The sequence below is a fragment of the Mytilus trossulus genome, chromosome 9, assembly GCF_036588685.1.
Source record: "Mytilus trossulus isolate FHL-02 chromosome 9, PNRI_Mtr1.1.1.hap1, whole genome shotgun sequence".
NCBI lineage: Eukaryota > Metazoa > Mollusca > Bivalvia > Mytilida > Mytilidae > Mytilus > Mytilus trossulus.
The window spans coordinates 21,009,474-21,021,326 of record NC_086381.1 but is presented as its reverse complement, the minus strand read 5'-3'; the positions used below and the strand labels follow the sequence as shown (position 1 = coordinate 21,021,326).

The following is an 11,853-nucleotide window of genomic DNA, read 5'->3' as shown; positions in this document are numbered from 1 at the left end:
GCCATTTTAAAAAGGGGGGGGGGGGGGGGGGGGGGGGGGTCCTAACCCAGGACAAAGGCAGGGGGTTCCAACTACATGTCCACATTCAGCTTCATTGATCGTCCCAAAAAAGTATATAGATGTCATACTCATCAAAAATTTAATACTTGATGATTTTCATGATTAACCTTTGAAACCCAATTAAAATCAGTGAAGCATTACTTAGGGTTGCATTTCTTTGCTACTTTAACTTAATCTTGATATAAGTCAGTTAATGAAGTAAATAGAACAGGATGCCATACTTTCAGACTCTTTTAAGAAGCATTTCAACACTTATATACATCTGGGTTACACAGCAACTAAGAATTGGTCTAGGAAACTTTCTATGTAACACAAGGTGTGTAAAGATGGAACAATCAATGGCTGCTTAATGTCAAATCACAAATATTACAATGACTATTTTTTTTTGCCAGCTGACTTGGTATTAAATCGTCTCTAAGAATACATGACATTATTTTGATCAGTTTTTGCTTACAATCTTAAATGTTATGCTTGGTGTAGAAGCAGTAAATGTAGATTTTAAAGTCTTCTATGTGTATTTTTCTTTTTTGACAAGAATAAAATAAAACAGAGAGAAAATCTTTCTTTAGGACTCCAGACAATTAACAAAATAACATTAAAAACAAAGCCAAAATATTGACGCATAATTCAGATCCTGATACTCTGGTGTACCACTCATACCATATTCTTAAATATTACAAAAGATGAAATTACTAATAGAAAATACTTTCGTTATGTGTATATAAAAAGAATTTATTTGTTTTGAAAAAATGGTAAATGTATGTATGATCATCAGTCCAAATTCAAATCAAATTGTTTGAAGTCCTCTTTAAACTTTGCCGCTAGCCGTGCCTCTTTATCTTTTGATATTTTACAGTTCCTCCAATCAACTCTCTCTGGCATGTTCAGAACTTGTACACTAGAAAGAACATCTCTGAAATAGAAAAGTTTTCATTTTATATATATCACCAATAATATGAAAATGGAATGGATATATACACGACAATTTTTCGAATATGTTCAGAAAGAATATACACAAAATTGATCTTAAGTGGATCAAAATGGTTATGATGGGAACTGTTTACCACCGAAGCTACAAAACAATCAAGGTAAAATAAGGAATGTTAGTAGAAAGTTGACTAATCATCCATCCTGTTAAGCTTGGTCCAGTAATTTTAGAAAAAATATTTTGTAACGTTTCATGTAACTGACGATGAAGACGAACAACGATAATCAAGTGATGAGAAAAGCTTAACTTGGCCCACTGGAAATGAAAGTTTCTAAAATATTAAAACTGTATCATATCCTAAGAGAAGTTTGTCTTTGCTTTACCTTCCAAACTGAATCGGAAACTGTTTCTTGATTCTGTGAAGTAACTTTTCTCCTGAAGGAATTTCAGCATAAAAATATGGTGTTCCTGATGGAACAATCTGGAAATACAAAAAGGAATATGTCATTCAATTAAATGATGTATCGTTAATATTTTAAGTCAGTTTTTCACTTATTAATCTGAAATATACAATTTGAACATTTTTCATTATAAATTTTTAAAGAAACATATATATCAAATAACAGATGATATTTTTCTTAAACATGCATGTTACTAGGATATGATTGAAAGCAGTCATTAAATTATTCGATATAGGAAGATGTACTACACATTGAACCCACCAAAACAGTGGCAAAGAGTGTCTGTTTAAAGGAGATGGTTTAGAAAAAATTAGCAGAGGCGGATTTAGGGGGGGGCCAAGGGGCCCCCCTTTTTGGAAAAAAATTTGGTTGCTTATATAGGGAATCACTGAAGCGTGACTGGAGCGGGCCCCCTCTTAGGTCAGTCAGTGGGCCCCCACTTATGAAAATGCCTGGATCCGCCACTGATTAGATAGCTTAAACCTCAATATTTTCTGAACCATGAATTAAGAAATTTAGTTCTGGCAGGTAAACTGATATTCCAGATGGTCAAACTCAAAAATAATTCACTCAAGCCTGGATAGTAGGATGTTGATGGAAGCCATGGTTGAGTTTAAAATACCTGTTTTAAGTCAGAATGTTTCGGTATTTCATTGAGTTCAACATTTTCCTCCTCTGAACACTGCATAAAGGCATCTTTTAACTCCTGAACACAATCTATAGGCACAGGAACTACCTGTTAAATATAAAATAGTTGTTATTTCTCAACATGACCAAAAAACATTTATAGTCCATGAAAGTAGATTTGGAATGCATTTTTTTTTTAATTTGAAATTCCGAATAGTTGCTATATAGAAGGTTTGACCATCTTTAAAGTCATGGTAACATCTTTTGAATAATATAAAGTTTTATGAAAATGAGTGTTAAGTCACCATTAACCACTCTCATAGTATAATGGCCAACCATAAAATGCTGAAGGCTGTTTGTATGATCACATCAATGTGAAATTCAGAACACATATTCATTAAAAAAGTTAATTGCTAATTATTAGGTTGGGTAAATATTGGTCTTTAAGGCAGTTAGCAAATGGTGTGAGCAATTTTTGATTGCAGCTACAGTTGCTATTGATCCTGCAATTTGAACAGTAATGTCAAATAACAAGTATTACACAGAACAATGCAACGTCAACACATATAAACAATGGAATTTTAGGTGATATTCTGTTACTGCAACTTTACCTATACTTTCTATGTTGATGTTACACTAATATTTCAGATGGGGTGAAGGTGGGTACCTTTTAAAATGCTTAATCCTGCTGCATTTGTTTGCACTAGTCCCAAGTCAGGAATCTGATGTTCAGAAGCTGTTGTTTGTTGATATGGTTCATAAGTGTAATTCGTTTCTCATTTTTTATATAGATTAGACTGTTGGTTTTCCCATTTGAACGGTTTTACACGAGTCATTGTTGGAACCCTTTTTAGCTTGCTGTTTTGTGTGAGCCAAGGCTCTGTGTTAAAGACAGTACTTTGACATATAATGGTTTAGTCTTACAAATTGTGACTTGGATGAGTTGTCTCATTGGCACTCATAACACATCTTCTTATATAAAAGCTATTTATACACACACATTAACATACCTGAATTTGTAAGTGCTGAGTTTTATAATTCCTTTCAAAAAATACAACTGACTTCCCTATTTGTTTAAAGAATTTCTTCAAGGCAGTTTTATACCTGTTGTGTATTAAAATAAACAATTAGGAAAAACTGCTTACACATAAAACAGGTAATTAATTAGTACTAAATGAACAATAATGAATTTAAAATAAATGTTGAACAATAAAATAAGGTAAAAATAATGATAACGAAAAAAAAATACAAAGATTTATTACATGTATTGCAAAAGATGCGACAGAATAGACCACTTCCGAGTTTATCCGTCACTTGAAAAAACTTGTCAATTTTATGCGCCTTTATGACGTCATTCACCAGATAGAGGGGGTCGCCTGTATTCCTGCACTATTTACGTTCATCAAGCGTCTTTGAGCAGGATAAACTAGAAATAATGGTTTTTCTGTAAGTACTTAATGACAATTCCCTAATGACAACAGTGCTGATATTCAATTTTGAGAATTCAAATTGCCGAATAATTTGTACAATATAGAATTATAGTTTTCCAACCACTCACTCAATATTGGAACAGATGTGATTACGCCCCTAAACGCACAAACGACGTTCACTAAAACCAGATTTTTTTATGGAATTGCATCGAACTCGAAAGTTGTCTCTTGTAAACGCAATCATTAAAACGCGATTTTGAAATATTTTATATGAATTAAACAGGATTTTTCTTTAAAATCCTAAAAATTAAAATTGCATTTACGTTTAAAATGACTAAATACCAATAATAAATGCACACAATAATTTCTGAATTTACAGAAAAAGATGAAAATACTTGTGTATACTGCAAAATTTACTAAAATCGTGTATAAAGTATGATACACACCTGTTTATTTCATCAATAACTTCTGATGGCGCTGACGTTGTTGACTGGTGATGACCTATAGGTAATATGAGTATATGATCATCTACAAGACCTCCTTTTGCTAATGCTAAGTATGTCTAAAAATTAAATTTTTGATATAAGATTATACAATGTTAATCTGTATTTCAAATATTATGATTATGATTTTACTTTTTTATTACTGTATGGTTTCCATTAACTAAATAAAGGAACATTTGAAACAGCTTGTTTGTAATCTAAGAACAATATGAAACAACTATTGCATTGATTTTTTTTAATGTATAAAGATGATACTTTAGCAAGATTATGTTCAAATTTGAATTTCTTTGGTTGAATTTTATCAAAACATGACTTATGAACATAACAATATGGTTATGCGCTTCAAAAATAGTACAAGACACTATTCTCACAGAGTTCTCGAAAATGGTCGGTCCTGTCGGTCCTATCGGTCAAAATGAGGCTCAGACTGGTATTTTGAAAGCTAGTGCCGGTCCTGATGACTGATGTAAAAATGGCCATTGTAATGCATTTTTATCGGTAATTAGTTGTACCGCAACTATTTCCAATATGTGTTTACATCGGTCTTCAGATGTACCTGCTGCTAATTTCCGGTACTGGTTTCCTGTTTTAAACAAACTTAAACCTATGGAAACCAAAGTGCCGATCTACACGTGGCCTGCTAAATTTGAACTTGGCAAACAATTGGCGATTGAAATCTTAGATGGAGATAACAAATACTGAGAAAATGATTCAGTTGATGAAATGAATAGCGAGGATGACTATAATTAAGAACAATCAGAAGATCAGAACTGGTCCTTCATTATTAATTTAAATGTGCCTGTGGCTGTGAAAAATAAAACTAATAATAATAAAGTTATTTTTGGATAAAATATGTTATTATTTTTATTTCAGGATCAAATTGACAGATTTTTTAAGACTTGCTAAAATTTTGTAGGACTGACAAATAATCTTGCTTAGTCGGTCCAATGACCGACGGGTCAAACAAAGTTTTTGCGAACTCTGTTCTCATAGTAATTTGCAACAGAAAAACCCACAACAAATTACCAGCAAAACATATTATGCTTTCCCCATAGGAAAAAAATGTTCCTTCTGCTTTTAACAGATTATTTTATCAGCATCAATTCTTTTATCTTTTTCAGTTTTGTTTTTTAAAGTTTTTAATGGTTTTGTTGCCAGTTTGATTTTCAATAATGTGGATTCATTAATATTCGTTGGAAACCAATTTTCGTGGGTTTCATGGATACTGGTGAACCACGGATTCAATAGATTAGGTAGAGTTCATATTGATGAGAAATGGTATTATGATAATAAGGAAATTGAAGTTGTTGATAATTTTACCTTCCTTGGTGTACTTTTTAATTTTAATGGCAAAATGTAATATGTTACAACAGAAACTGTCAGAACAAGGTAGAAAAGCAATGTTTGCTTTAAGAAGAAATATGAAAAGTATGTTTTTAAACTACCGGTATGTGACTTTGTTATCACCTTTTGATACTTACATAAATTCTTCTTTTAGTTATGCAAGCGAAATATGGGGTGCACATAAAGCCCCAGCAATAGAGAGAGTCCACATGAACTATTGTAAAAATACTTGTGGTTAAAATTGTCTACTAAAAATGTTATGATATATAAAGAACTAGGTAGATTGCCTCTTATTTTCACAAGAAAATGTTTAAGATTTTCAAATATTAATTTAAATTGCTAAATACTTCAAACTGTATATTGAAAAATCGTTATAACTACTTATATTGTGAATTAGAGAGATGTCCAAATAATAAGTGTAACTGGTTGTATTTGATAAAGAATGAACTTTTTCTTATTGGTTTAGGTGATGTTTGGTATAGCCAAAACCATTTTTGTGACTTGCCTGATGTATATTTTGCTGTCATAAAGCAACGTTTGAACAATTGTCTAAAACAAGAACTTGATACCACATTCTCCAAAATGTTCTAATTATGAATATATTTTAATATAATTTTATTTATGCAAACCAATTCCAAATGTTTACAAAAAATGTATAACAAAAATAATATTAAGTAGCCACAACTTAGCTATAGAAAATGGAAGATTTTATGGTATAACAAGAAATAATAGAACATGTACGTTTTGTAAAAATGATATAGAGGATGAGTTTCATTTCATCCTCAAATGTTCATGTTTTCAAGGTTTTGGAACAATTTATATTAAGCCATTTTATTGTTCAAATTTATTAAACTGATAAGTACTAACAATGTTAAAGAGTTGTGTAATTTAGGTAAATTTATATCTTTTAAGCTTAGATCTGAAATGTTAAAATGGTGTTTGTTTGTTACTACAACACCTTCTGCTGTCACATGTCTGTGTTTATGTATGTATTACCCGGTATATGTATTATTGATGTTGATGTAATTGTATACGTACCTATAGTTTAAATAGACTTTGGTAGGTAATACAGAAATATTATTGTGTTATGCAATTTTCCAGGCTTGCATATATTTTTTAAACTTTTTTAAAGAAAGATTTAACTTACATGTATGCCAACGCTGACCACAAGATGTTTTTCAACTTCTGGACTACCTAAACAAAACCAACATGGACCAGTGGGTTCCTCTGAAAATTGTAAAGTTGTGATACATTAAGCACCAGGATATAATGTTTAATATTAGTTTCTAATTTTTAATGTTTTCTTGTGTAATTTTTATTACAACTATATTTGTCAGATACCACAAGAGTTTGCTAAATAGAACGAAGATTACCTAAGTAATAATACTACTTGTGTAATAGCACCACCATCTGCTTAGTATTCAATTTGTAGCTACAGTACTGATGTTTCACTCATTAATTGTACTCTAAATATAATACATTAAATGGCCAGCTGAAGGACGCCTCCGGGTGTGAGAATTTCTCGCTACATAAAAGACCTGTTGGTGACCTTCTGGTGTTGTTTTTTCTATGGTTGGGTTGTTGTCTCTTTGACACATTCCCCATTTCCATTCTCAATTTTACTCTAAAAATAAAATTACTTCATCTAAATTATTTTAGCATCAATTGTTTTTAACTTACTGTGTTTAATTTGCTTTCTATCAGGTCCTCCATCTTTATCTCTTTGTCTCTTTTTACCCTTTTCTTCTCTTGGAGTCATGTCATAGAAAAACTGTGCATCAGACTCTTTCTGAAAAAATAATATTTAGCTTATTTCATATTACTAAACTATAAAAGAATTATACATTACAGAAAGCTTGTGAACAATTAGTGGATTATTTAATCGTTGAACTTGCATATTTCCGGGGTTTTTATAAGAATAATGAGGTATCCAAATAGTGCAAGATTTCAGTAAAGCCATTCAAGCACACGGTATTAAAAGGCTTTAATCACCAAATAATGTTATTTGAAATATTATAACCTGATGATCTGCAGGGCGCAGCTTTATACAACCACAGAGGTTGAACCCTGAACAGTTTGGGCAAGTATGGACACAACATTCAAGCTTGATACTCCTCTGGATTTGGATTGTGATTAAATATTTGAGACAGCAAAGGTTTCTGACACAAAATGAATGTGGTCTAATGACTATTTTTTTTTGTGCTTTTGAGCAATACACTTTGCTGTTAAATATTAATCCCCTAAAAAAAAAATATTTCAAGAAATTTTCATTTTAATTTTTGAAATCTGAAATGAGAAAATTGTAACTCCCCCAAAATTTGTTTTTAACCTCCCCCTTTCCCTTATTCCAAAAATATTCTCAATTCATATTTATTCAATAATTTATTTATATGTCTTAAATGCATAAAAAAATAGGGCTCATAACACATTTTATATCGTTTGTTTACGTTTCCTTGTGATGATTTTTGGTTTGGCATGCATGTATTTTCCTGTAAAATGCTTATATTCTTATGTCATCATTTTATGACGTTGTATATCTCATTCATAAAAAAGCATATGACATGGGAGTACGATTGGAACAGCCCTGACAATATATTCATATTTTACCACGGGTGTGTACTCAAAGGGATTGAAGGATGTCATGTTAGAATGAAGGTTATATAATGACCTCTTTTTTTGTGCCTGAACTGATTTTGCTGTGTGACGGTCTTTACCCCACATATTATTCTATTTTTATTCAGATTTAATTCATATTGATATTTTTACTTTGAACTTACCTCTTGTTTTGGTTTACTCTCTTCCATATTAAAAGGACATTCGGTCACATCTGGTGTTTGTTTGGTTAATTCTGATTGGTCAATTGAAGAGAGAGGTGTGATACTAAAGGCATACAAATACTAAAAGAAAAAGATCTTTACAAAACTTTTAAGTAATTTCTAAATCATAAATGAGGTTAATTCAATAATGTTGAGTTACAGAGTTAATAGAATAAATTAATACACAATCCAAAAAATTCTAAATACATAAGACTTTGAAATTTATTTATTATTGGTAGGTAAAAAAGTGGTTTCTGCGTTCAAATTATTCTCTTGAAGGAAACATCCTTCTTGTTGCCACATTTTCTTCAAAGGATCATAAATTAGCTTAATAAACCAGAAAACGGTGTCACAAATGTGCCCATGAAAGAGTAATGTCTATCTATGGACTTCACTTCACAAACTATAATGCTAATTTTAATCAAAATTTAAATATGGCATTCCTAAAATATGCATTTAAATCTTATAGTAGCTCTCAAATTAGGTTCATTCAGACTTACTTACAGTGAGTTGCTTGTAGGTGTTATGGTAAAATTTTACCTATAGCTCAACCTGTTTTTAAAATTGTCAACACAATAGGGACATTTAAATTGACCAGTTGGTATTGTTAGATTTAAATCTACCTTGATGCTACCTGTAAAAATTTTTATTCACCTAACCAAAATTTCAGCATGCTTTTTTCCTGAACTTTTTTTTACCTAGGATTATTCTATTGAGAGATTTTTATTTTACTGTCATTCAAAATCTTATGAGTGATCAAGCCAAACAAGAATGACTATATCATATATTTTATTTTCTTGCAGTTACATGTAATTTAAAATTGCATGACCTAAAATGCACTACATTTCATCTAAATGTTTGCATAGCCACTACTAGCAGTGTTTAATATCCTAAATAATCCAGTCGTAATATTTCACTCACTTTAATGAAACCTCAAAATCATATTTGAATAAACAATTTCATTAATTTATTTACACTAATATTTGACATCGCATCCAGAATTCCAATGATTTTAAATAATTCCCAATTTTATTCATTTTTCACTTCTTCACTAGATTTTTTTCTAAATCCATAGTATAAATTCTGATTAACTTCCAATTATACTAGAACACACCCGTGACATCGCGGGTCCGTGACTGAATTAAAGTATATAACTATGCGCAAGCCTTACTTTAGTATTAGTATTGTCATCTGATAAAATCATGCCGATTATAAGATACAGTTTTCTCTGCTTTCAAATCTTTCTGTTTGAAGCCGTCGAACTGGAACTTATCAATTATTGGTCATGATAAATACTAATTATTTGGAAAACAAAAGGTCCTGGAATGGAGTATTTTTTAATCAACAGCATTGTCCTATATTAGTTATAAACTAAGTTGAATTCTTTGATTCGCTGTTTTACGTCACTCATGCCCGCTAACAAATTGAAAACTGTACCTATACGCCTTAATTTTAGTCCAGATTTTTAGTATTCGTATCGTTATTTTAGAAAGTCTTACTGATTAAAATACTACAATAGGTAACAATTTGACAATTTAGTAGTGTCAACCCTGTGATTATGACCCGTGTATATAGCATATTAATCCTGTATACACTGCTTGGTGGTGCCCCTGTCAGATGCGGAATGTACAGATAAGGTAATAAGTAACAGGTGATTATACTATTGGTATCGGTATCGGACTCGACCCGGAACTTCTTAATTATTGGCAATATTAATTACGTGGAAAACAAAAGGGCCTGGAGTGGTGTAATTTTTAATCTACGCCTTTGTACTATATAAGTTGTATATAAAGTTGAATTCTTTGATTCGTCGTTTTCACGTGATGACGGCTGACAAATTGGACCTCGTAATTTTAGTATTATAGATACATCCTAATTTAACAGGTGCAGAATCTATACATAATTCAGAATCATTTCCATTACTATATTCCAAATAGTTATCCTCACTTATATTTTGTAATATTTTATTTATATTTTTACTATATATCACCTGATTTTCACCTGATTTTAATATATCCACAGTAAACATTTTATTTCATTTCCTATAATAAATTTCCAAATCAAACAATATTTGATTCAGAATTTTATAATGACTATTTCCAATTTCACATTCACTTAAAACTTTTCCTCATGTTAGGAATATTTTAGAATATTTTACTTTCATTTTTCACTTTATCACTAGATTAGACTATATCCACTGCATTACTTCAACATTTTATTTCATTTCCTATAATAATTTCCAAATCAAACAATATTTGATTCAGAATTTTATAATAACTATTTCCAATTTCACATTCACTTTTAAAAAAGATTTCCTCACGTTAGGAATATTTTAGAATATTTTACTTTTATTTTTCACTTTATCACTAGATTAGACTATATCCACTGCATTACTTCAACATTTTATTTCATTTCCAAGATCCCATTTAAATAGGGAATCATCATAAATTTGTAATAGATCCCAAAATTAATAATGAATATTTCAAAAATCACATTTAAAGCCACAGAAACATGTTGGATGAACTCACACTATATCTCCTACTTGAATTCCAGTTTTGAAATCTTTAAATCTTTGACATAACTAAATCCCATCGTATGAAAAATTGAATTCCTTTAGTGAACACAGCATTTTATGCACAAAACTCCCACTAATATTATAATAGATTTCAAAGAAAAAACACAGCAAGGTATACTCCAAAATTATTTCGAATTTTATATGTACAACATCATATGAAAGCCCCACAAAACGGTTTGAATGAATAATTTCCTCCTTGATGTCCTTCATGACAATAAAATCTTGAAAGAAACACATCACATTTTAAGAAGCAAAATTGCTATAAAAAGTCTGAGTAGTGAATTCAAATAAAATAAATCCAATATTGTATGCACAATGACACCAAAAGATTTAAAACATTGCAAATAATAATCCAAAATGAGAATCTTGAAGGGTCATGTGAAGAAATGAACAACATATCCCTCTGAAAATTTAAACTGTAAAAACCTGAACAGCTATTTCTTGTTTCACTGGCAGCTGGACAATACTATGTATAAGGGTTCGAATTTTAAAAAAGCATTTTGGTGTAAAAACAGTTTAACTTTTCAAACATAGTAATACATATTTATTTTAATCTTTTACTGATTTAGAATTTTAGGTAAAAAATAGATAAATCAAATATATCAGGGATTTAAAACAATGAAAACCAAATTATTTTCTTCCCTATCAATTTTTAATAGAATAATCTTAGGTAAGAAAATCTTCAGGAAAAAAGCATGCTGAAACTTTGGGTTAGGTGAATAAAAATCTGTACAGGTAGAATCAAGGTATATTTAAATCTAACAATACCAACTGGTCAATTTAAATGTCCCTATTGTGTTGACAATTTTAAAAACAGGTTGAGCTATAGATAAATTTTACCATAACACCTACAAGCAACTCACTGTAAAAAAAAAAAAAATCCCAAAACTTATTATATCTGATGTATGTTTCAGTGTCTAAAATCACCTTTTTCTTTTGAGTATTACTGAGTTTAGCTAATCCAATAAATCTGGTAACATGTCTTTCTTTCTCTGCTAAAACTTTGTGGTTTCTGTGAAAAATAAAATAGGGATAAGTAACAAATAAAGTTTATTTTCTTGTACCAGTTTCTGAAATGATCTAGCATTAAGTGTATAAGGGACAATTAT

At 30.5% G+C, this 11,853-nt stretch overlaps 1 protein-coding gene across 2 annotated transcripts in view; it reads right to left on the bottom strand.

Moving 5' to 3' along the window:
- Positions 1–820: 820 nt before the first annotated feature.
- LOC134685289 (CWF19-like protein 1) overlaps positions 821–11,853 on the bottom strand; it is a 52,832-nt gene continuing 41,799 nt past the window's right edge. For both annotated transcript variants that reach the window (XM_063544911.1, XM_063544912.1), the window contains 9 exons: positions 11,672–11,756; positions 8,131–8,250; positions 7,034–7,142; positions 6,501–6,580; positions 3,953–4,068; positions 3,087–3,180; positions 2,072–2,185; positions 1,372–1,469; positions 821–973 (listed from right to left, as the gene is read on the bottom strand). In XM_063544911.1, the coding sequence (XP_063400981.1) occupies positions 832–973; positions 1,372–1,469; positions 2,072–2,185; positions 3,087–3,180; positions 3,953–4,068; positions 6,501–6,580; positions 7,034–7,142; positions 8,131–8,250; positions 11,672–11,756 (958 nt within the window). In that variant the 3' untranslated portion in view covers positions 821–831. The remainder of the gene's footprint in view (positions 974–1,371; positions 1,470–2,071; positions 2,186–3,086; positions 3,181–3,952; positions 4,069–6,500; positions 6,581–7,033; positions 7,143–8,130; positions 8,251–11,671; positions 11,757–11,853) is intronic.